The following is a 24630-nucleotide window of genomic DNA, read 5'->3' on the forward strand; positions in this document are numbered from 1 at the left end:
CAAACACACCAAGACAGCCATGAAAAGGGCCCAACAAAGCCTATTCCCCATCAGGAGACTGAAAAGATTTGTCATAGGTCCTCAGATCCTCAAAGTTCTACAGTTGCACCATCGAGAGCATCACTGGTTGCATCACTGCCTGGTATGGCAACTGCTCAGCCTCCGACCGCAAGGCACGACAGAGGGTTGTCAAAGTCTCCAGCCACCCTAGTCATAGACCGTTCTCTCTTCTACAGCACGGCAAGTAGTACTGGAGTGCCAACTCTCGGTCCAAAAGGCTTGTTAACAGCTTCTACCTCCAAGCCATAAGACTCCTGAAGAGCTAATCAAATGGCTTCACAGACTATTTGCATTGCCCCACCCCCCCTTTACACTGATGCTACTCTCTGTTTATAATCTATGCATAGTTACTTTAATGACTCTACCTACATGTACTTATTACCTCAACTAACCGGTGTCCACACATATTGACTCTGTACCGATACCCCTTGTATAGCCTCGCTATACAGTAATTTTACTGCTGCTCTTTAATTATTTGTTACTTTTTATTTTACATTTTTTAATTAACACTTATTTTTCTTAAGACTGCATTGTCTTAAGGATCCGCCCATTTTTTTTAATTTTTCACCTAAAATGACAAGTAAGCATTTCACTATAAGGTCTACACTTGTTGTACTCGCATGTGACAAATCACATTTGATGTGACCCGAGATCAGCTAAATGCACGCAAGAGTTTGCAAGGCGGTATTGAATGTGTCACTGATTTGTCACTTTGATTACTCAAAATGATCTTTTTTTTATTTAACCAGGCATGTCAGTTAATAGCAAATTGTTATTTACAATGACACCCAACCCCGGCAAACCCAGACGACGCTGGACCAATTGCGCGCCGCCCTATGGGACAACCAATCATGGCCTTATGTGATACAGCCTGGATTCGAACCAGAGACTGTAGTGATGCTTCTTGCACTGAGATGCAGTGCCTTAGGCCAATGCTGCGCCACTCATGGAGCCCTCTTGACCTGCGCACCTGTTTGTAAACATTCATTCATAGGCCAGTTTGTAGCAACCTCATGTATAGGGAAAATTTGAGTATCATGTAGTAGCCTAAACCTATGGATGTTACATAGAGCTGGGTGAATGACAGTAACCTAAACCTGATGTTACATAGAGCTGGGTGAATGACAGTAACCTAAACCTATGGATGTTACATAGAGCTGGGTGAATGACAGTAACCTAAACCTATGGATGTTACATAGAGCTGGGTGAATGACAGTAACCTAAACCTGATGTTACATAGAGCTGGGTGAATGACAGTAACCTAAACCTGATGTTACATAGAGCTGGGTGAATGACAGTAACCTAAACCTATGGATGTTACATAGAGCTGGGTGAATGACAGTAACCTAAACCTATGGATGTTACATAGAGCTGGGTGAATGACAGTAACCCAAACCTATGGATGTTACATAGAGCTGGGTGAATGACAGTAACCTAAACCTGATGTTACATAGAGCTGGGTGAATGACAGTAACCTAAACCTGATGTTACATAGAGCTGGGTGAATGACAGTAACCTAAACCTATGGATTACATAGAGCTGGGTGAATGACAGTAACCTAAACCTATGGATGTTACATAGAGCTGGGTGAATGACAGTAACCTAAACCTGATGTTACATAGAGATGGGTGAATGACAGTAACCTAAACCTATGGATGTTACATAGAGCTGGGTGAATGACAGTAACCTAAACCTGATGTTACATAGAGCTGGGTGAATGGAATATGAATGACAGTCATCCAATACGCTGTAAGAGAAATAAGGCCTCTCTAAAATAATACATCATCCTTCCTCATGTTAACGACCACCGCTGATGTACAGTGTTCTTCAATCAAATACATTTTTAATCATTATAATCTTCAATTAAGATTTCTAAATATTAATCTAGCCTAATTGTTTAGTTTTTAGTGTGTAATGAGTTCTTCAATCAAATACATTTTGAATAATGAATCTTCAATTAAGATTTAAAAATATGAATCTAGATAATTGTGTAGTTTTTCATGATTTCGTGGGCACTAATCAGACAATTTTATTTTCCTCCTGAAAGGTCAATTAATCCATCTGAATGTGCAAAAGCCTGTTGTGTATTACTGTGTTTATAATGTGTATTACCGTAATTTCACCACCAGAGGGCTGGAGGGAATGAAACACTAATCATTATTGAACTTTTGTATTTCTGACAAAAATCGGATTTTCAAATTTTCTAATGATAAATCGGTATCACAATTGTCAGTGTTTATCCATTTATGTGCATCTGGGTTTTAATTAACCCAGAACTAAAATCTTGTGTTTTTCTATTTATTTAACTAGGCAAGTCAGTAAAGAACAAATTCTTATTTTCAATGACAGCCTAGGAACAGTGGGGTTAACTGCCTTGTTCAGGGGCAGAACAACAGATTTGTACCTTGTCAGCTCAGGGATTTGAACTTGCAACCTTTCGGTTTCTAGTCCAATGCTCTAACCACTAGGTTACACTGCTGCCCCCCGTGTAATTGGGTCAGATGCAGGATTACCATTTATATATGTTTACATTGTCTGTCCACACCAGGTTATTGTATGCATAATCTGTGACAAAATTCGAATGCAGTTGTCTTTGGAGAACTTGATCTAAGAATTTCTGCTCAATCTCCCCAAAATGTTTTTGCTCAATTAGTTACCATGGTTACACATCTATTCCTCCCATTTGTTTCTTTTCAAAACATTCCAATTTGGGCGTGTCCATATAGGTCAATTCCCCAGAATGTAAAAGGTTATAATTATAACTATAATTTTTTTTGATGTAATGGATTATCAATCTTTGCATCCATAGCACTGTTCAGGAATTTGAAAGTGATTACATTTCTCCAGACTCATTCCTCAGCTCTTAACCAAAACAAGTGTTGTGGTTTGAATCCCAGATTGCTCCTTTAGTTAAAGTACGGTCTTTTTTTATGGTATGAAAAGCTGTTTTCTGAGAAATAATTCCACAGTCACAAAGGAAGTGTATGTAGGCCGACATGTTTTTAATCAATGCTCAACATTTCACCATGAAAATCATATTTTATGAAACACAGGAAATTGACAAGACTTTGGTCTTGTTTATTCAGCTTCTTTTCCCTGTAAGAAGAAAGAAATAACAGAATGGATCAGTATTAATAATGAACATGATAAATATACCAACACTTGGTAATAACATAATGCATCAAGTATTAATAATGAACATGATAAATATACCAGCACTTGGTAATAACAGAATGGATCAAGTATTTAAGACTCTGTGCTCAGCTTGATTTTTTGATTAACCTTTTATAAAGAAAAATGTATTTTAACCTGTCCTGAAAATGTTATCTCAAAGATCCTCAACATTTGAGTGATTGTAAAAGGTCAGTATTGACATCTGTGAAGGATGAATCATAGGTGGTGTTGATGTGGTCATGTTTGAACATGAGTCAGGTGTAGGTTTAGCAGCACTTCTATACCTTTCCAGAGTCACGGGTCTTGGCTCTGAGCTTGTTGACCTGAGTCTCAGCAATGTCAGCACGCTCCTCAGCCTCTTCCAGCTCATTCTGAACCTTCCGGAACTTAGACATGTGCTGGTTGGATGCTTCCTCCTGGGTGAGGAAAAGAGAGGAGAGCAAAACATCAGCATTGAAAGTTTGAAGCTTCGGGTACCAAATTAATATATATTTTTTTAAATCAGCACCACCACCAGACCAGCCCACGGCACAAAGCTAAATTATATTCAACCCTCTCTACTTTAAATGTTACACATAGGAAGAGGAGTCACATACATTTCTTCAGAAATTACTTGCACTATCAACTGAGTGATGTTGACGGTTGTGCAGTAACAACACTTCAACTAAACTGACTAAACTTTTGTAATGTCTCTAGGGACTGTAAGCTCTCAGAGTATTTGACTAAGTCTGTGACTCACAGCTTCCTCAGCCTGCCTCTTGTAGGCCTTCACTTTCATCTGCAGCTTATCTACCAGGTCCTGAAGTCTGGCGATGTTCTTCTTATCCTCCTCAGTCTGTGGGACAAGTTACAGGAATCAATAGTCCATAGTTTAACACACAAACCAGTGTGCTTTAGTGTGTGCAGAATGCACTTTCTCTTACCTGGTAAGTGAGCTCCTTGACTCTGCGCTCATACTTGCGGACTCCCTTGACTGCGTCTACACCTCTTCTCTGCTCGGCCTCCACCTCAGTCTCGAGCTCACGCACCTTTGTGGAAGAAATAAAGGTCGGCATTTATGTGAGGTGGTGAAGTCCGACGTAACAAATCTTTGTAAAACAGGAATGTTCTTCAGCAAGTCGAGGAGGCACAAGTGTTCCTATGTACTTTTACGATTTTAATTAAAGGGGTCTATAATAAAAAACAACTCATTATCATTATGTAGGTGGGTTATTGAGATAACTCATCAATACACAATAGCCCTGTGGATAACAGAACTGATTTGGCGAAAACCTGAGAAAAATCCATTCAGGAAATTTTTTTGTTTGTTGGTTTTGTAGTTTTCTATTCAATGCCATTACAGTATCCATTGACCTGGGACTCTATTTGCAGTTCTTATGCCTTCCACTAGATGTCAACAGTCTTTAGAAATGGTTTCAGGCTTGTATTCTTATGAATGAGGTAGTAAGACCAGTCTGAATGAGTGGACCCTGACGTGTCACAGAACTTTTTCATGCGCAATCCCAAGAGAGTGCATTTCTTGTTTACCTTTTATATTGACGGTGTTATTGTACGGTTGAAATATTATAGATCATTTCGGCTAAAAACCTGAGGATTGAATATAAACATCGTTTGACATGTTTCTATGAACTTTACGGATACAATTTGGATTTTTTTTGGTCTGCCTGTTTTGACTGCGTTTGAGCCTGTGGATTACTGATGAAAACGCGCAAACAAAACGGATGTTTTTGGATATAAAGAGACTTTATTGAACAAAAGGAACATTTATTGAGTAAATTAATGTCTTCTGAGTGCCACCATATGAAGATCATCAAAGGTAAGGGATTCATTTTATCTCTATTTCTGAGTTTTGTAACGCTTCTGCTTGGCTGGTTACTGTTTGTAATAATTTGTCAACTGGGCTATGTTCTCAAATAATTGTAAGGTATGCTTTCGCCGTAAAGCATTTTTTAAATCTGACACCGTGGTTGGATTCACAAGAAGTTCATCTTTAAACCTATGTAAAATATGTTTTGTTTTCTGAATTTTTATAATGACTATTACTGTATTTGAATTTGGCACTCTGCAATCTCACTGGATGTTGGCGAGATGTGACGCTAGCTTCCCACATACTCTAGACAGGTTAAATCATTCAACAACTTTTATTAATGCAATTGCAGACAGAAGTTGACAACAGGAACATAGCATGCATGTTTCCGAGTAAGTTCTGCAAAATACTCAAGGGTCCAATATATTTTATAAAACCTGAAGTCCAGCCTTTGTGATGTCACTGCCTATGTCATTACCTTCTACTCATGAGACCAAGCCAATGCATCCACAGCTACACAAACAAAGAGTTTCAGTGTTATCTAAAAGCTTAGCAGTAAATGTCCCCAATTTGATTTATACTGGAATGTTTGACTAGTCTCTTAACTCTTACACTCCCTGGGGAGTTCTGTGTCTCTGCATCTCTTTTATATTTTAGACTCTTCTCACAGATCGCCTGAACTCACACATATCTCAGACAGTTTCTTTATAAGAGGCAGAGACTAGAAATGTCCTGTGGAACAATATTAAACCTCATAATGTATATTGTTAATCTGTAGTCTAGGACCCTATAAATATAAGGAGGGAGGGGGTATTATAAACCTCTCCTCTTTAATTAGTACAACATAAGCATAATCAATTATTATAATACATCAAACATAGGGGCTGTACCAAATCATAACCCCTAGGTGAACCCCTGACATTCTCATAACTTACCGCTGAAATACCTAGACTTTAGCTTTTAAGAGTTAATTACTCAAAATTGTAATAATAAAATGTATTGAAACACAGTAATCTTCAGAGGGCAGTTATTAAACACGTATTTTCCTACAAAATACCCAGAATGCCATATTCAAATCTTACCAAAAGTAGATTTCTTTGTGTGAGAAAATATAAATGTTCCTCAAAGTGAGGCATTTTCCCCCAACATACCTTATTTTTATATGATCAAATACATTTCCAGCAAACTGTTTTTCAATCCACCCTGCTGTTAACTCACCCTGGACTCCAGTTTCTGGAGCTGCTTCTTGCCTCCCTTCATGGCCAGATTCTCAGCCTCATCCAGACGGTGCTGCAGGTCCTTGACTGTGACCTCCAGGTTCTTCTTCATCCTCTCCAGGTGAGAGCTGGTGTCCTGCTCCTTCTTCAGCTCCTCAGCCATCATGGCCGCCTGGAATGGTAGTTAGTTTAATTTATGCACCAACTGGCACCAATCATAAAGCTCCTTTGGGATCTTTGGTGTGGTTAAACCAGCCCAGCGACTGCTGGCCCTTGGGGACAAATCAAGTTGACGTAATTCAAGGACTCACGTCAGTGATGGCCTTCTTGGCCTTCTCCTCTGCATTCCTGGCCTCCTGGACGATGTCGTCCACCTCTCCCTGCACCTGAACCAGGTCAGTCTCCAGCTTCTTCTTGGTGTTCGCAAGGCTGGTGTTCTGAAGGAGGAAACAAGGCGATTTGTTTGACTCTCAAGACAACTTACAAGTGAGAAAGAGAAAGTCACAAGGCTGAAATCGTGAAAATGTAAACGGTATGCTTGGTTAAGGTTCATTAGAAATGGCTTTTGACCCATACCTGGGAGTGCAGCAGTCCGACGCGCTCGCTGGCGTCCACCAGCTCAGTCTCAGCCACTTTGCGGCCTCTCTCTGTCTGCTCCAGAGCAACTCTCAGCTCCTCGATTTCAGCCACCATCAGACCGTTTCTGCGCTCCACCATGGCTGCCTGCTCCTTCATATCCTCTGCGGCGCGGACGGCATCATCAAGGTGCAATTGGGCATCCTGGGGTTCACAATTACATAGTATCATTAGACTTGTGGAAGTAGGGGCGATAGGATTGGTAATAAGGGGGAATGGGGTGTAACTAGTCAGTCGTACAACTGAATGCCTTCAACTGAAATGTGTCTTCTGCAATTAACCCTCTGAATCAGAGAGGTGAACTCGAGTCGAGTCACAAATATGATGACTTGCAACTCAACTTTGACTTTAACACCAATGACTTTTGACTTAACTTGGACTTGAGCCTTATGACTCGACCTGATTTGATACCCTCCCCAACCCTCCTCAACCCTCCCCAACCCTCCCCAAGCCCAAATATTTAAAATGATGCTATTAAAAAAAAGTGTGCAGCGCATGAACTTTTAATTTAATGGATTACAGTTTGAATCGGACAGCAGCCAATCAAATTGCGCCAGCTGAGGAAAAGCTGCGCGTGTCAGTGCAGAGGAACGTCGGCGGGTGAATTCAGATGGAGCCCTTGGAAAGATGATTCCCCAAATTATTATTTTCAGATGTAAATACAACGCCGACATCGCCCGATTGCGCCCCATAGCAATCCTCGATAGTCGATCGCTATGGGACGGGGGTCTTTCTCATGGCTACCCATGTATTTCCATGGAAATATAAAGTTTATTTGGAAAGAAATAAATATATATATTTTTAAAAGCAGTCATGATTTTCATAAATGTAATATACTAACTATTACTCTTGTTAAAAATATGAAATGGTATTACATTTGGTGAAGAGCACATTATGACTTGTTTAGAATTCGAAACTCAAGACTTGAGACTTGTTGGTCTTGACTTGAGACTTGAGTGCTAAGACTTGAGACTTACTTGTGACTTGTAAAACAATGACTTGGTCCCACCTCTGGCAATAAGCCACGTCTCCAATCTGATAGAATGACACCTCTATAATATATTATTAAAAAGGTTCAACATTTAACCCCTCCCATCGCCTAAAAAGATAACAGTTTGAAACTTTACACAGATGTTTCTCAAAGGTCCGTTTCAGAGGGGTTCCTCTTGGAACCTTTTTCAACTGGGAAGGTTGTGCCGGTGCGGCGACCCTAAAGGTTCTTCCAGGCCCCTTTACTTCAAAAAGTGTACGGTATATTAGTCCAGTCTATTACATTCCTCTGATCTATTCTTTTCTACTGATTCACAAACAAATCCCTCCCCATGTTCAGGTTGTTGAGCCTGAAGTCCCAGTCCCTTTACCTTGAACTGTCCCTGGACGTTCCTCAGCTGTTTCTGGGCCTCAGCGGCCTGCCTGTTGGCGTGGCTCAGCTGGATCTCCATCTCGTTCAGGTCTCCCTCCATCTTCTTCTTCACCCTCAGGGCGTCATTCCTGCTCCTGACCTCAGAGTCCAGGGTGCTCTGCATGGAGTCAACCACCCTCTGGCTGTTCCTCTTGATCTGCTCCATCTCCTCGTCCTTCTCAGCGATCTTCCTGTCCACCTCACCCTTGATCTGGTTCAGCTCCAGCTGCACACGCAGAATCTTGGATTCCTCGTGCTCCAGTGTGCCCTGGACAATGAGAAGCAGTCAAGCGAATTGTGCTCAATATATTAGGATGTGTATTCCACATAGAATTAAATAATGTGTATATGATGACAATATAAACCAATACATGAAGCATTGGATTGTAGTTGGTATAGGCAAGCGTAACACTGCTATTCCAATCAAACAGCTGTAGTTTGTACCTCAGCCTCCTCCAGAGCGGTCTGGATCTCAGACTTCTCTGTCTCCACGGTCTTCTTGGCCTTCTCCAGCTCATGGATGCTCTTGCCAGTCTCTCCGATCTGCTCAGTCAGGTCAGAGATCTCCTCTGCACACACAAACACAGAAGCTGTTTAGACTTGGGAGATTTTCAGTGGATATCACCAATGCACTGAAGTTTATAATGAATCATAATAACAGATATTTAATTAACAGTATTACATCATATCTTGCACATCATTGGGTTGTTCAAAGGAATACCAATTACAAGTTCCAAAAATATATATATTTTAAAATGTATATAAAAATTCTGAGATTGTGTAATAGCGATTTTGATATAATGTTGATGATTCCAGTCGATTCCATTTTCAAACACTGGTCAAACATCATGCAAAAAGAACTGCTGTGAAATGCTCACGTTGCAGGTTCTTGTTCTCTCTCTTCAGAGTCTCCAGATGATCCAGAGCCTCCTCGTAGGAGTTCTTCATCTTGAAGAGTTCAGTGCTCATTGAGCGAGCCTCCTTCTGAGCTCCTTCCAGCTCAGCCTGGCCCTCCTCATACTTCTGCTTCCACTCTGCCAGAACCTGGGGAAATCCATGGGATTTTCATTACAACTCATTGATATATTATACTGCAACTGATCAAATAGCAGACAGAAAATATCAACCGAGAGTGAGGTTTATAAATGTTCACCTTGTCAAAGTTCCTCTGCTTCTTGTCAAGGTTGGCTGCCATGGCGTTGGCTCTCTCAACGTCAATCATGAGGTCCTCCACCTCTCCCTGCAGTCTCTGCTTGGTCTTCTCCAGGGAGGCACACTTTGAGTTGGTCGCCTCAATGGTCTCCTCAGCCTCCTGCAGACGCTGGGCCAGCTTCTTCCTGTTGGACAACAGCGGGTGGTGTTATGGTGAGTAACTTGTTGTGAAACAAATATTGCACTCGATATTGAAGTAACGTTTTCTCAGATCCCGTACCAGCCTCACCATCCACACTATTTATTTTAGTCTTTGCTATTGAGTGCAACTCACTTGGCCTCCTCCAGCTCCTCTGTGCGTTGGATGGCATCAGTTTCATACTTAGTCCTCCACTGAGCCACCTCACTGTTGGCCTTGGACATGCCGCGCTGCATCTCTGCCTTGGCCTCCTGCTCCTCCTCAAACTGCTCTCTCAGGAGATCACAGTCATGGCGGGCAGACTGGACACCATGGGCCAGTGCGTTTTTAGCCTGAGAGAGAAATAAAGAAAGACAAAGAGAGATTAGAGAGAGAGAGAGTAAAACAGATGACAGTAGAAGTCTCTGAGGGAGGCGTAGAAACAGTCTATGTGTAGATAAAGCTCTAAAAAGTTTCCATTTTGGGTACCTTACCTTGACCTCCTCCTCAATCAGTCTCTTCAGCTCCTCCACCTGCTGGGTGAAGGCCTGTTTGCCTCTGGTCAGCTGAGACACCAGGCCTTCCTTCTCCTCCAGCTGGCGGCCAAACTCACCTGCCGGGAAAGAGGGACATCTTGTTATGGGGACTCTGTTCTCGAAGATTACATTTTATTTTGAGGAATCGTAGTGCAGAAACTGTGTGGACTGAATTTACAGCCCCGACACATGTTATTGTGTACTACTGAGGTGAACTATACTGGTTTGTTTTTCATTGTTGAAGGTACCATTTTCTGTAAGGAGTCTGGCCCTCTGTCCGCTGATGTCGTTGACCTGGCGAGCATTCTCATCATTCTTAGTCTTGAGCTCGCTCAGCTGGTCCTCAAGAGTACGGCACATCTTCTCCAGATTGCCCTGTTAGTGAAACATGTGGGACTGTCAACTTCAGTTATTGAATAGTAATTTAGTTGACCCTCAACACTGCTTGACCAAACCATCACTACCCACCTTAGCCTTGGCGACAGCCTCCATGTTGCTGGAGAGGTCATCAATCTCCATCTTGTATTCGCTCTTCTCCTTCTCCAGCTTCTGCTTGACGCGCTGCAGGTTGTCGATCTGCTCCCCAAGCTCAGCCACACTGTCGGCCTGCTTCTTGCGCAGAGCGGCGGCTGTGGCCTCATGCTGCAGGGTGGACTCTTCAAGATCACGACGCAGCTTCTGGAACTCAGCTTCGCGCTTCTTGTTCATCTCAATCTGAGCAGCAGTGGCGCCTCCGGCCTCCTCAAGTCTCTCGCTGATCTCCTCAAGTTCCCTGGAGAGATCGGCCCTCTGCTTCTCAACCTTGGCCCTGGCAGCACGCTCAGCCTCAATTTCCTCCTCCAGCTCCTCAATACGGGCCTAGAAAAAGGGGCAGGAGCAGGGGGAATGAACACTACAATACAGTAGAAACAATTGAACCTCACTGCATAATAATAGCATGTACTGTATATTTAGCATAAATGTGTTTATACATAGCCAGCTACACATATTTACTATATTCATTAGACAGTGGCCCATGCAGGAACCAAACTAACAACGGTAAGAAGCAACATCTTTACATAGATTAGAAGCACCAGCAAGAAGCACCATCTTCCATCTTACTGAGCCATCAGAATCCACTAGGAAGAATGTGTGCTTGTGTAACGGATGTGAAACAGCTAGCTAGTTCGCTGCGGTGCGCGCTAAATAGCGTTTCAATCTGTGACGTCACTTGCTCTGAGACCTTGAAGTAGTTGTTCCCCTTGCTCTGCAAGGGCCGCGGCTTTTGTGGAGCGATGGGTAACGATGCTTCGTGGGTGACTGTTGTTGATGTGTGCAGAGGGTCCCTGGTTCGCGCCCGGGTATGGGCGAGGGTACGGTCTAAAGTTATACTGTTACACTACCAGAAGAAATGCGTTGGTTATTTTCCTGTACTGTACCTGCAGTTCCTTGATCTTCTTCTGCAGCTGAGCTCCCAGAGACTGCTCATCCTCTATCTTGCTGAGGAGCTGGGTGGTCTCAAACTCCTTCCTAACAAACACAAACACGTTGATTGCAAAGTTTGTTTAGGTTAGACTGTGTAAAGGGAGCCTAAGCTACCATTCACTTTGCTTTTAAGAATCACATATAAAGACTATTTCATGATTACAAGAATGAGCCAAGAAGAACCATTATGTTGATCAAGATAGCAGGAAAAACTGTAGTCATTTGTTTGTGTTTACTTCTTGATTTTCTCATCAGACTGCTGCTTGTCATTCTCCAGGTCCATTATGGACTCCTGGGCCAGTTTCAGATCTCCCTCCAGCTTTCTCTTGGCTCTCTCAAGGTCCATACGGAGCTTCTTCTCTTGCTCCAGAGAACCCTCAAGCTACAAGATATAAACAGACATGTGTTGGTCAAATCTAAACAACTGAAGATAAAATCATCTTGCATAATATCACGGCCAAAATGTCAAACTCCACTCACGTCGTCCACTTGCTGTTCCAGCTTGGTCTTGGCCTTGGTCAGAGTGTTGACTTTGTCCTCCTCTGCCTGCAGGTCATCCAGTGTCTGCTGGTGGGCCTCTTGGAGGGCTTTCTTCTCCTTGGTCAGCTTGGCAACACTCTCATCCATAGACGCCATCTCCTCTGTCAGGTTTTTAACCTGAAAACGGCCACAACAGATGTTGTTTTTGGTCAATTCACCATAAATGCATTAGCTACATGGGTAGCAGAACATGCAATGAATGTTTTTTTTCTACCTTTATTTAACTCGGCAAGTCAGTCAAAAACAAATTCTTATTTACAATGATAGCCTAGGAACAGAGGGTTAACTGCCTTGTTCAGGGAAAGACAGACAGATTTTTTACCTTGTCAGCTCTGGGATTCAATCTTGCTAACTTTCAATTACTAGTCCAACACTCTAAGCCACTTAACAACCTGCCACCCCAGGTATACTCCCATGTGGGGAGTACACCATATTCCACTATTTTGTGTCTTGATTTTTACTGCACTCGCAAAAAGACTTGAATTACATTTCTGTTTTGAGTTGATTATTCTTTGGATTATTGTTTGGTGTGACTGTCTACAAGACCTTGTTTTCAGTGGCGTGCTTCTCCTTCTCCACTTTGGCCAAGGTGAGCTCCAGGTCATCAATGTCCTTCTTCAGCTCAGAACACTCATCCTCCAGCTTCCTCTTCTTGGCAGTCAACTCAGCATTCATCTCCTCCTCATCCTCCAGCCTCTCAGTCGTCTCTTTGAGTTTGGCCTCCAGCTGGATCTTGCTCTTGATGAGCCCCTCACACCTTTCCTCAGCATCGTTCAGATTCTCTGAATCCTGGTTTCAGAACAGGAGAAAAAAACTGTTTTCAATTTGTGTATCAAAATATAGACTTTATTTAGTCAAATAAGTCAGTGCAAATCAATTTAAATGTTTTAAATATAAATATATACCATGGGCATTTTCTTGAGTTAGCCACATAGCGATTGTGTTAGTGTCTGTGTACTTGTGTGTCTAAATGTGCTCTGATGAGGGTTGTTGCTCACTCACAGATGCGACTTGAAGCGCCAGGTCATTCTTCTCCTGCACCATGGCCACCATCTTCTCCTCCAACTCCTTCTTCTTGGCCAGAGCCTTGGCCAGGTCCGACGTCATCTTCTCATAGTTCTCCTTCATGTTGGCCAGCTCCTTCTCAGTCTCAGCGCTCTGCAGCAGGGGCTTGATCTTGAAGTACAACTTCATCCATGGCCAGGTTTTCACATTCATGAATGAACGGATGTTGTACTGGATGGTGAAGACGGAATCTCTGGTCCACAGAAAGGATAGAGTGACATTTACATTTACATTTAAGTCATTTAGCAGACGCTCTTATCCAGAGCGACTTACAAATTGGTGAATTCACCTTCTGACATCAGTGGAACAGCCACTTTACAATAGTGCATCTAAATCATTTAAGGGGGGGGGGGTGAGAAGGATTGCTTTATCCTATCCTAGGTATTCCTTGACCATGGTGAGTGACATGGTGAGTGACGTGGTGAGTGACGTGGTGAGTGACGTGGTGAGTGACGTGGTGAGTGACGTGGTGAGTGACGTGGTGAGTGACGTGTTTAAAGATTGTTAGGAAAATTATGATTAAATGACTGAATAATATTCTCATTTTAAATAGAACTGTAACTAAGTAAACTTATACTCTGTTTTATTATATCTGATTAACAATATGAGTTCATAAAAGGGGATTGTGTGACACGGACATGGAGTAATTAAAGTTAATGAACAACAATCCAACTAGAAAGAAGAAAGTAATGGGTTGTGGATTAAGTAAACAGATAAGGTAGTTAACCTATGGTTGAACCGAAGAAATGAGCTCTGATGTGTTTTAGATAAGGCAGTGAGTGCATTCCTAGGTTTTCTGTTAGTTAGAACTGTCAGCTAAGTGGTGATCAATAATGGTGAGGAGTCAAAAGTTAATTCAGTTTTGTTGTGTGTCCTGTGTATGTGCTAGGTGGTCCGAATGAACTTTGAATGTACTTTTAAAGTTCCCTTTGTCTCGGTTGAGAGGAGATTCATTTTAGAAGCAATGAAAAAACGTCATGTTATTGTATATAAACTGTTGCTCGTGGTAACGTGGCAGCGCGCTCCGAGAATAAATTATGTTGCCTATTATTGAATAGACTGGTCTCCGTCTATTCTATGCAAACAAGAACCTTTAAAATTCTCATTAAAATAGATTAAGGGAATTCAATGAATGAAAACACATTGGTATAATTAAATTACAGTAACAAAGATCTCCTCCAGTTTTAAAGAGGAGGACTTTAAAACTACATTCTGGGATTTGAAGAATAACAAAACAGGGACCCTGACATGTTTTGTATACAGCTGAGGAATGGCGCTCGGGAAATGAAACCACTCTTAAATGTATAGATAGCTACATAGGGTTCCTTGTCAGTCATACCCTAAGATCATGAGGCATTTCATATTATTCCAGAATTAATGTGTAAATATTACTCATTTAAATAACAATTGAACAGCTTGCTAAATCCCAACTTGCTGCTTTAATAGTATATTATAACATGTACCTTCTCATCCTGAACAACTCACAGCATATTCACTATGTAATCATGATACATTACATGCAGGTGTTTGACAGAATTCTTTGCCAAGATGTCGACTCTTCCTCACCTCCTCTCCATCATCTTGGTGAACTCTCTCCTCATGAGGAATCCACGGCTGAGAGCCTGGACCATGCCGACCAGAGAGGCCAGCTTCTCATCTCTCATCTCCTCCAGGACACCCAGCAGACCGGCTTTGAAGAACACCTGACACAGGTTGACATGGTCAATTATGGAACCAGTCAGGTGGAAACAGATGGAAAGTATTTTTGCAGTTTTTATTTCTTTACTTAACTTTTCTTCACCTCATACATTTTATTTTTTACATAGAAATTAGTTTTTGCTTGAGGGTATTTGACTGACCTTGGTGTGTCCAAACTTGTAGTCCTCGTGATTCACATCAATGGACCCAAGCAGCTTCTCAGAAGCCTTCTTGTTGTCCATGAACTGGCCCTCTGGGATGACGCTGGCATTCAGTACTTTGTACCTGAATCAGGAGAAATGTGAAGTTGGAATAGGCCGGTTATATTACATCAAATAATAAGGCTATTCTGATGTTGGGAAAACCCTTAGAGAAGATTAGTGTGTGCGCACGTGTGTGTGTGTTTACCTCTGCTTGAAGTCAGCATAGATGATTCTACTGGGGAAGCCCTTCCTGCAGATCCTGATCCCCTCCAGAACACCATTACACCTGAGCTGGTGGATAACCAGGAAGTTCTCCATCAGACCTGGAAACACAAACCAAGTCTCTTTAAATACTCATAAACAGGTTAAAGACGGCTTTGTTAGTGTTACTGATACTGTACTGACAAGATGTCATATTTAACTCAACATCCATTTGTACCTGGAGTCTTTGACTCGTTGGGGATCAGGCAGCGTACAAAGTGAGGATGAGTGCTCCTCAAGTTGGTCATCAGCTTGCCCAAGTTCTCCTGTAAGAGGGTTACAAACCATGTTCTCAGAAATAATTTCTGATAGTCACTACAGCTGAATATCCACATTTTAAAAGCTCACCCTGAACTGGGAGGACACAGTCTGCATGGAACCACCCTTCTTCTTGCCTCCTTTCTTGGTTGTATCTGTTATAAATGAGAGAATCTCATGTTCATTTCACACGTATCTTAATGCAAATGCTGCCAATGAGATTGTGTAAAATAACACCTATTGTATGAGTAAATTAACCCAGTAAATCACCCTGACAAATTGTGATACATTCAAAGCAGCAATCAGCAGTTGAAACAATAACAAAATATCCTCCCTGCCCCTGTTTCAATAAAAAACTGAGAGATGGTCTGGAGAAATATAACCACTCAAATTTATAGACAGATCTATGTATTCAAGGACTGACCATCCATGATATCAAAATGATAGTTTTAATAATGTTTTGAGGCTGTAAAGTGCATGTTTCCCTTTACTTTGCTTACAAGCATTAAAACAAGCTCATATTTTGGGTTCTGATGGGGTACGACAGGTGAACAAAGCCAAAAATGTCAAGAATGAATGGGTACATATCTTTTAAGTCCACAAATGGATGTAGCAACTGCAGACTGACCCTTTAAAGAAAATATGGGACTGATTTGAAACTAGTTCTTCATGAAATATTTTGATGTTCTGCTCGTCTTACCCTCAGGTGGGGCAGCGACATACAGGGTCGCCATCAGTTTGACTGAAGACTTCCCATACAGCTGAAGAACTGAGTCGTTCAGGGGGTCCTTGTTCTTGTCCAGCCAGCCAGTGATGTTGTAGTCCACAGTGCCGGCGTAGTGAACCAGGGAGAAGTGGGCCTCTGCCTTGCCTTTGGCTGGCTTGGGCTTCTCAAATGCCTTGTTTTTGCCAAGATGCTGGTCATACAGCTTGTTCTTGAAGGAAGTGTCTGAAGCCTTGGGGAACATGCACTCCTCTTCAAGGATGGAGAAGATGCCCAATGGCTTTATGAAAAGAGATATACATCAAATTAGTGATATTTACATTTAGGATCACATTTTTTCTTTTAGCAAATATGCTATTATCAGAGTATCTTCATTTAGGGGCACAATATGAAACATATTGAGTTCTCAACAGTCAGATGCGTTGTACCATGTGATAATATCTCCATTTGAACTTTGCTGTTGAGGTCCATTATAATCCTGACAGACAGCTTACCTTCTCAATAAGCTCAATGCAGGCAGCCAAGTCCATGCCGAAGTCAATGAAGGCCCAGACGATTCCCTCCTTCTTGTACTCCTCTTGTTCCAGGACGAACATGGTGTGGTTGAAAAACTGTTGCAGTTTCTCATTGGTGAAGTTGATGCACAGCTGCTCCATGCTGTTGTACTGTTGAAGGAATTTCAGAAGGGATCATTTCATCATCATACAAGGCTGTAATCCCTCTCAATCACAACTAATTGTCTTGTTCTGGTCTCAGACTCACATCAAAGATCTCAAACCCGGCAATGTCGAGCACACCGATGTAGAACTGCCTTGAATTCTTGGTGTCCAACATCTCGTTGATACGGACGACCATCCACAGGAACATCCTCTCGTAGATGGACTTGGCCAGAGCCGAGACTGAGTTATTAACCTGCAATAATAATACCCCAAATGAATACATGAGATATTGACCATGTCAAGGGACAAGGTGAAAAGAGCTTGGGGATAGCATCATCACTATTCAAAACAAGCAATATACTCATCACCAAAATATTTCTGGTGCTCAGAAAATGGTAGAAGCTGTGTTTGGCCGCCTTACCTGAGGCACAGTCTGTCCCTTGGTCACATACTCGTTGCCGACCTTCACTTTGGGGTAGCAGAGAGCCTTCAGCATCTCAGCTGAGTTCAGGCCCAGCAGGTAGCCGATTTTATCAGCCACTGGAGAGAGAACCAACAACAACAGACTCAGAAACACAAGATCACTTGTTTCTGATGTAACACCGACAAAAGGGTTAGGTTTTGGTTTGGACCCACAACCATAATTTTAAATAATTTCTGGAGGTTGGAAATTGGTCTCAATAAATGATCTCCTGCCAGACTTTGAGGCTCTGTCTGTCTTACACGTTGTATATCTATGAGTGGGACTGGGACTAATGTTTACATATTGTATATCTATGAGTGGGAATGGGACTAATGTTTACATATTGTATATCTATGAGTGGGACTCACCCTCAGTGCCGTCTGGCTCGGCCTGCTCCTCACGCTGCTTCTGCTTGAATTTCAAGTTGCCATGGTGCAGTACAGCTCCTGTCAGCTTGTAGATGTTATTTTTCTCATCATTGCTGAAGCCCAGGATTGTAATGGCATCCTGGCATTAGACAGGAAGTACAACAGTGATGAACTGAACGGTAGTTTGCTCACCAGAACAAATGGGATGGACATTTGACTGGCTTCTCAGATCCACGTGATGACACTTGACCAACACAGGTAGATGACAGCACAAAATACATTTGACACAGTTCCACAGGGACTTAGTGACACTCTCTTGTGGATGTCTTACATGTACAGTATGGGCCTCACGGTGAAGTGTGAAGGCTTGAAGAGTTCCTTGAGACACACGCCTAACTAACTGTCAGCGAGCTTTCAAAATTCCTATATGTGTTCATTAATTAAATTCACTTAGTCTATTTTATGAGAATTTGTAAGATTCTTATCAAAATCAGTCTTATCAAAATGAGATAATAGTATTTATACTCGGAGCGCGCTCCCATGAAACCACAAACAACAGTTTATGTACAAAATATGACGTCATAGGTTATAAAATGTCCTTCCTCCTATCGACCAGGACAAAACAGGTTCAAAAGTTTATTCCAACCCCCGAGCTTGCTCGCTCACTCCAGACACACACTTATCAAGATTCACTTCTGCAATCTTTACCTTCATCCATCACTATTTAGAAGACAGTTCCAGATAATGGTAAACCCAGGAAAACACTGCTGCCTTATCTGAACATCCCAGAGCTAAGTTGAGTCGGTTCAAAGGTTAACAATCCTTTCTGCTTACTTAAAACCCACAATCCATTGCCTCCCCAAGCTGGTTGGAATGGTATTTATTATGTTTAATTACCCCCTGTTTCTTGCTACACAATCCCTTCCTTATGAATTAACATTATCAATCAGATATAATAAAACAGAGTAGAGTTTAATTAGTTACAGTTCTATTTCATATGTAGATATTGTTTAGTCATTATTCATAAAATTCCTAACACTAACTCAAGGCATTTAGAATCAAACAAACAAATACATGAAAATTCCCAGCTGCCACCAAGTTGGAATTGCACATTGCATTCAGTGTGTATGGTGGTCCTACCCATTCCATATATAGAACATGATGAACCCTTTGTTTGACTCACGTCTGTGGCATCCAGCTCTTCCTTGTCGTTGATGCTGGCCACAGTGATCTGACCCTGACTGCACATAGGGAAGTCGTAGGGGTTGGTGGTGATGAGCGACATTTCTATGGACAACAGAGGATGTCTTGTCAGTTAAATCTCTTAGAATTCTACTGTCCTACCTTTACAGTATCTCTCCTTTACTCAGTAGATGGACTCAAGGATGTAGTATAAAATAAATAGCATCAACTGAGACTCGTGGACTAGTGCACCACAGTCCATTACCTGATAGATATTTCCCAAAGACCTGACCCATAAATAGATGCCTTGTTACCATGGATGTACTCATTGTAATAGTATTTATAATGGAGGTAGGAAACATTCCCCCTGAACCTCTACTTTGCCTCACCAATAATGTCAGGTTTGTGATTGGTCATCATCTGGAAGAAGATGTGGTAACCTCTCTCATCGGGAAGCTGGAAGGACACTCTGGACTTCTCTAGCAGGTCTGAGAGAGAGAGAGAGAGAGAGAGAGAGGAGAGAGGAGAGAGAGCATTGGATAAAGCTTATCTCCCCAAAAAGTCTGTGTGAATTTAGTAAAGAATTGAGAAACAATGAAAATCAACTCACAGGTCTCAATGTCAGCTTTAGCCAGTTTGCTACCTTGGAAGTGAATCCTGATGAATTTACCCTAAAGTAGAGCATGGGGGTTAGAAAGAGGTTAACTAAATACATCTAACATTTTACTTTGATAGACCCCTTTAAATGTTACAGTTTGTTGGACATCTATTGATACAACAGAAGGGAAATACTGAAATATATTTGTCCAATATTAGATAACTTTCCCAGTGTGCCCTTCATACTTACGAAGCGAGACGAGTTGTCGTTCCTCACTGTCTTGGCATTACCGTAAGCCTCCAGCAGAGGGTTAGCAGCAATGATCTGATCCTCAAGAGACCCCTGATTGAGACAAACACAAGTTGATCAGAAACTGGTAAAGTTAGTTATTCTCAATTGCATGATCACAGCAAACTGAAATGTGTTACAAAGGTTCAACATACCTGCATTTTGCCTGGTTCTGCTTCCTTCTTGGCACCAGACACTGCAATGGTGGCAAAGTACTGGATGACACGCTTGGTGTTGACAGTCTTTCCTGCACCGGATTCTCCACTGGTTAACATGACAGAGAAACAGGGGTTTTAGTCACATGTTTGAATGTCAGATTGGCTTTCACTAATAAATAGCATTGAAAAATACACTGTTGACCTGTTTTCTTTCATAAGTAAATCATTAACAAATATCCCCTCTCATCGACTCATTCCTATGCGTAGCCTAATCCATTCATAATGTAATATATCACACCCAAGTGACACAACATATTGCAGTAGGAACATTTTCTCAAGTGAGATTTTAGTAAACAACTTACGTAATCAGGACGGACTGGTTCTCCTGGTCTGTAACAAAACAACATATTGATTATCATACTCAAGCAACATTATGGGGACATTGTTGAATTCATAGCATCATCATGGATTTAAATTAGGAACCTTTTCCATTCAAGGCCAGTGAAATCAGATATTAGCAGCAAACTATTCTAACATAGACTAGAAAACAGTAGATACATCTCGAAAACATATTTTAACTTCCTTCTATCCATCCATCCATCCATCCATCCATCCATCCATCTATCCATTAGAGCTCATACCAATCTGCATGAACTGAAAGGCGTTGTCAGAGACAGAGAAGATATGGGGTGGAGCCTCCATCCTCTTCTTCCCTCTGTAGGCGTTAACAACCTCCATGTCGTACACAGGGAGCCACTTGTAGGGGTTCACCGTGGCACAGAACAGCCCAGAGTAGGTCTGGATGAACGAGAATAAATTAAATTAGGGGATGAGAACAATCAGATTGACGTTTACCTGGATTGATGTGAGGATGTGGGTGTACTATGGTATAGTAATGTAGGTCTACTGTATTGGTCTGTTTTGGTTTCTACCATGACTTTATGTGTAGTACTGTATGTGTGTGTATGTTTATACAGGTTTCTTACATAGATCATCCATGCTGCATAACGCTCTTTGAGGTTATACAACACAGAGGCTTCATTCAGGTAGGTCATCATGGCCATGTCCTCAATCTTGTCGTACTTAGGGGGGTTCATCTGGTAGACGTCTGCTTCCTTGAACTCTTTTCCTGCCTGAAACAGTCAGAAATCTAGATTATACGCAGATCAAACTGGGCAGGACTGAATTCAGCTTGCTCATTAAATACAAGTTCAATCTTTAAAAAAATAATGTTTAACTACAAACCTCAATCTAATCCAACTACTTTGTCATCAGCCACTGACACACATGGTGATTCTTAACTAGTCAGTATAGAAAATGCTATTTTTAAATAGCAGTGATAAAAAGTATGTGTTTGAAGGTTATATTCTGCTGTTGTTATTGGCATGTTTTGATCATGTTGATGGTTATTTCAAGACAGAGTAATTTGAATACTTTTCAAATCAGGCTTACCTCCTTAGTGCCGTCCGGATGCGCGACTGTCACAGTACACTTTCCTTCAGCCCTGGCAGTGACCAAACCCTTAAGGTAAAGCTCCTTGGTGTCTGCGACATAGCAGGCGTTCTTTGAATCAAAGGGTGCCGTTTGTGCCTCCATCCTCTCCTTCTCAGGCTTACGGAGGTATATGGCAGCCTTGCCGTAGATTTGCATCTCCGCGTCCGTACTCATGGTGACGGATCACTGGGAAAGAGGCGAAACAAGAAACATGATTGACTCTGTGGTGCTTCCTCCACAGTCAACAGAGTTGTGAGGGGTTTCTCTCACAGAACATTTGTCACTTTTCTTATGAAGACTCAAACTATGTCTCACCTTCTTTTCCCCCTTCTACAGATGAATTTGTACTTCTTGGAGAACCCTGGGAAACATGAGGTCATTGTGAATACGTACAAGTCTAAAGCCATGTCATTTAGCCCCCCGAAGAGGTAGAAAACCTTTAGAACTGTATAATTCAACACAATCATTACAGCCTTGTCCAAATTCAACTACAGGTGTAACTGGTAACTTTCATTGTCCTGGTGACAACTCCCTTAACTACACATTCTGTCAAAAATTCAAATAAATACCCCCTAAAAACCCAGTTACATTCTAAACCAACCCCTCCATTTATAAACAGCAGGAGAACCACTTTTGGCAGTAAATAAAAAGCTACATGTTTCAAGTTAAACACATTTAATGTAAAAACATTTCAAATGAATTCCAGTTGATTGCATATTGTAAAATGTGACAATGCATAAATAATGTAAATAAGTAAATGCAGAAGTAACCTGAAACAGGCCATTGAGCCACTGCCTCACATGCTGAGTGCTAAGATGACACACATGTAAACATCTGAGGAGGTGGAGAGTCTTACCACAGAGGAAGAAGGTATCGGACTTATGGATGCTGGGCTCTCAGCCTGCTTATATCTGGTTGAAACTGACAACCAGGCAAAAGTTAATTATGGACCACTCTGGTAAAGGAAATGGATTGACTGAGAGACCTCTGTATTTCTGTGTCTCACTAGCGCCACCAACTTGCAGGAGAACCACACTATCATTAAATTACTTTTGAATGTAATATTTGTCTCTAAATTGAATTGAGTTAACATCAATAAGAGATGTCATTAATAATAATTATGACAGTATCAAAAGTTTGAGGTATCAGATTGACTCCAATGTTTCTACCACAGCGCCTCAAATACTGTAATGGAGTTTCTGCTAACCCAATACCAATAAAAACATTTCAGAATAATCTGACATTATTTCATTCAATTTGAGTTACTTTCATCTTTATCAATAACTTAATGTGTTATTTTATATTTTGCTTGTAAACAAATCTGAACTGTCTCCTCAGTCACCCCATACATGTGATCTATCATATTAAATACATATTTAAAAGCTATAAAAGTGTTAAATCAACTGTGTAGTTATTTATCTACAGTGTGATCTATTGAAGATGCTGCAGGAGCTTTTTTTCGTCTCACATTTCAGTTGTCTAAAACGGTCCAGGAGGATTCTTAAGGCGTAACATAACATCAGTACAGTATTTAAATCATCTGATCCACTCATGTTTCTGACAGCCATGTAGCTGCCTCAAACTTTTATTACACTCTGAGGTAAACCGTTTAGCAGCTGGCTTCTATAAAACTGCTTTAAAATGACTATATAGTTACAATATAGTAACAGATTCCTTTCCATGTCCATGACATTTTAATTAATCATTTACAAATACAGTTTTAATATCTTTCTAATATCTTTCTAACAGACAGCTCTAGCAAATCAAATTGTATTGGTCATATACTGTACACGTGGTTAGCAGATGGGGTTAGCAGATGGTGTTGTTGCTGGTGTAGCGAAATGCTTGTGCTTCTAGTTCCGACAGTGCAACAATATCTAACAAGTAATATCTAACAATTTCACAACATATACCTCAATGCAACTTGTAAAGGAGACACCAACAGCAGAGGCAGTGCTTTAAATCATGTTCAGTCCATGTATGTGTTCAAGGTCTTCTTTATGGACAAGCATTTCACATTCAACGAACTCTATCAACTCTTTTGTGTTTCAAAACCTCTGCATTTAATAGTCGTTTAAATGTTCTTTGTGTCTTATAGAGTTCAAGCTATATTAATGTTCAATAGGGTGACGTTCAGACAGAAATGTATTGTGTAGAACATATATGACTGTCTGTCAGGTAGAATAGAGAATCACATCAGCTCTATTCAATACATTTCTATCAGCAATGTTCAGAACATTTCACCTGAATCCCCCCTGTTTGTTCGGTCTCCACCCAGCACATCAGTACAAGAAGCCCCATAGAGGGGAGCTGCTGGATGCAATAGTTGAGCAGATGCCACTGTTATTAGACACAAGATATTTACTTGGCGTGTTTGTGGGTGGAGAGAACATCAACACCATGCAGACTAAGAGTTTATGACATTCAAAGTTATTTTAATGTGCAAAGATCTGGCATGATATTCAACCTGTGTTTTGGTATCCGAGGGACATAGTGCTGGTGTGGAATAAGAACCTGCACAACCATGTGGATGGGGGCTGTCCAGAACAGGAGTTGCAGGCTTCTAAGACACTCGTTAACTGCCAGATGTCATTCAACCGTTGAGTAAACTGTCATAATAAAACTGTCATTGTAAATAGTTAACATATTTTGGCAGGACCTTGGGAGGATCAGACAGTAACTCTTGATCCAAGACATTTTAATGGTGCTTTCAACGACTTAGGCTCGCAAAGTAGTTTAATCACCACAGACAAGAGTTTGCCTGAGACAACTGAGACACTCAAGAGGCTCTGGCACTTTTAACATGATTCAGTCCATTAAAATGTCACAATTAAAATGTACATCTGGATATGACATGTCACATGCTGTGGCATGGATCCACAGAACAACCAAGCTGGATTCCTTCAGCTCTTATTCAGATCTCAATTATCTAATATATGACATGTCACATGCTGTGGCATGGATCCACAGAACAACCAAGCTGGATTCCTTCAGCTCTTATTCAGATCCCAATTATCTCACTGTCCATCTATTATGGTGGCCAAC

General features: G+C 41.3%; 1 protein-coding gene across 1 annotated transcript; it reads right to left on the reverse strand.

Annotated features, from left to right (window-relative positions):
• Positions 1–3058: 3058 nt before the first annotated feature.
• Positions 3059–21759, reverse strand: LOC135537801 (myosin heavy chain, fast skeletal muscle-like). Its single transcript, XM_064963808.1, has 39 exons — positions 21544–21759; positions 21078–21212; positions 20733–20889; positions 20454–20481; positions 20089–20197; positions 19895–19987; positions 19658–19718; positions 19437–19535; positions 19049–19152; positions 17866–18004; positions 17456–17574; positions 17138–17287; positions 16870–17040; positions 16352–16655; positions 15742–15806; positions 15572–15659; positions 15338–15455; positions 15091–15214; positions 14798–14934; positions 13169–13424; positions 12713–12955; positions 12107–12283; positions 11863–12008; positions 11581–11671; positions 10631–11020; positions 10411–10537; positions 10121–10239; positions 9783–9979; positions 9450–9633; positions 9175–9340; positions 8741–8865; positions 8256–8564; positions 6835–7038; positions 6570–6695; positions 6260–6430; positions 4158–4262; positions 3974–4069; positions 3519–3650; positions 3059–3156 (listed from the first exon to the last, which is right to left on the reverse strand). Exons 1-39 carry the CDS (start codon positions 21757–21759, stop codon positions 3139–3141), a joined length of 5799 nt encoding a protein of 1932 aa, XP_064819880.1. The 3' UTR covers positions 3059–3138.
• Between the last annotated feature and the right edge of the window lie 2871 nt (positions 21760–24630).

Source organism: Oncorhynchus masou, unplaced genomic scaffold, assembly GCF_036934945.1.
Source record: "Oncorhynchus masou masou isolate Uvic2021 unplaced genomic scaffold, UVic_Omas_1.1 unplaced_scaffold_844, whole genome shotgun sequence".
Lineage (NCBI taxonomy): Eukaryota > Metazoa > Chordata > Actinopteri > Salmoniformes > Salmonidae > Oncorhynchus > Oncorhynchus masou.

Bases quoted from the DNA above. Each gene is read 5' to 3' on its own strand.
- LOC135537801 (XM_064963808.1), bottom strand. From the start codon at position 21,759: ATGAGTACGGACGCGGAGATGCAAATCTACGGCAAGGCTGCCATATAC. The intron at 15,215-15,337 runs GTAAACACACAC...CTCCTGATTCAG, and splicing joins TATGCTGACTTCAAGCAGAG to GTACAAAGTACTGAATGCCA. The intron at 9,341-9,449 runs GTGAACATTTAT...GGATTTCCCCAG, and splicing joins AGCAGAGGAACTTTGACAAG to GTTCTGGCAGAGTGGAAGCA.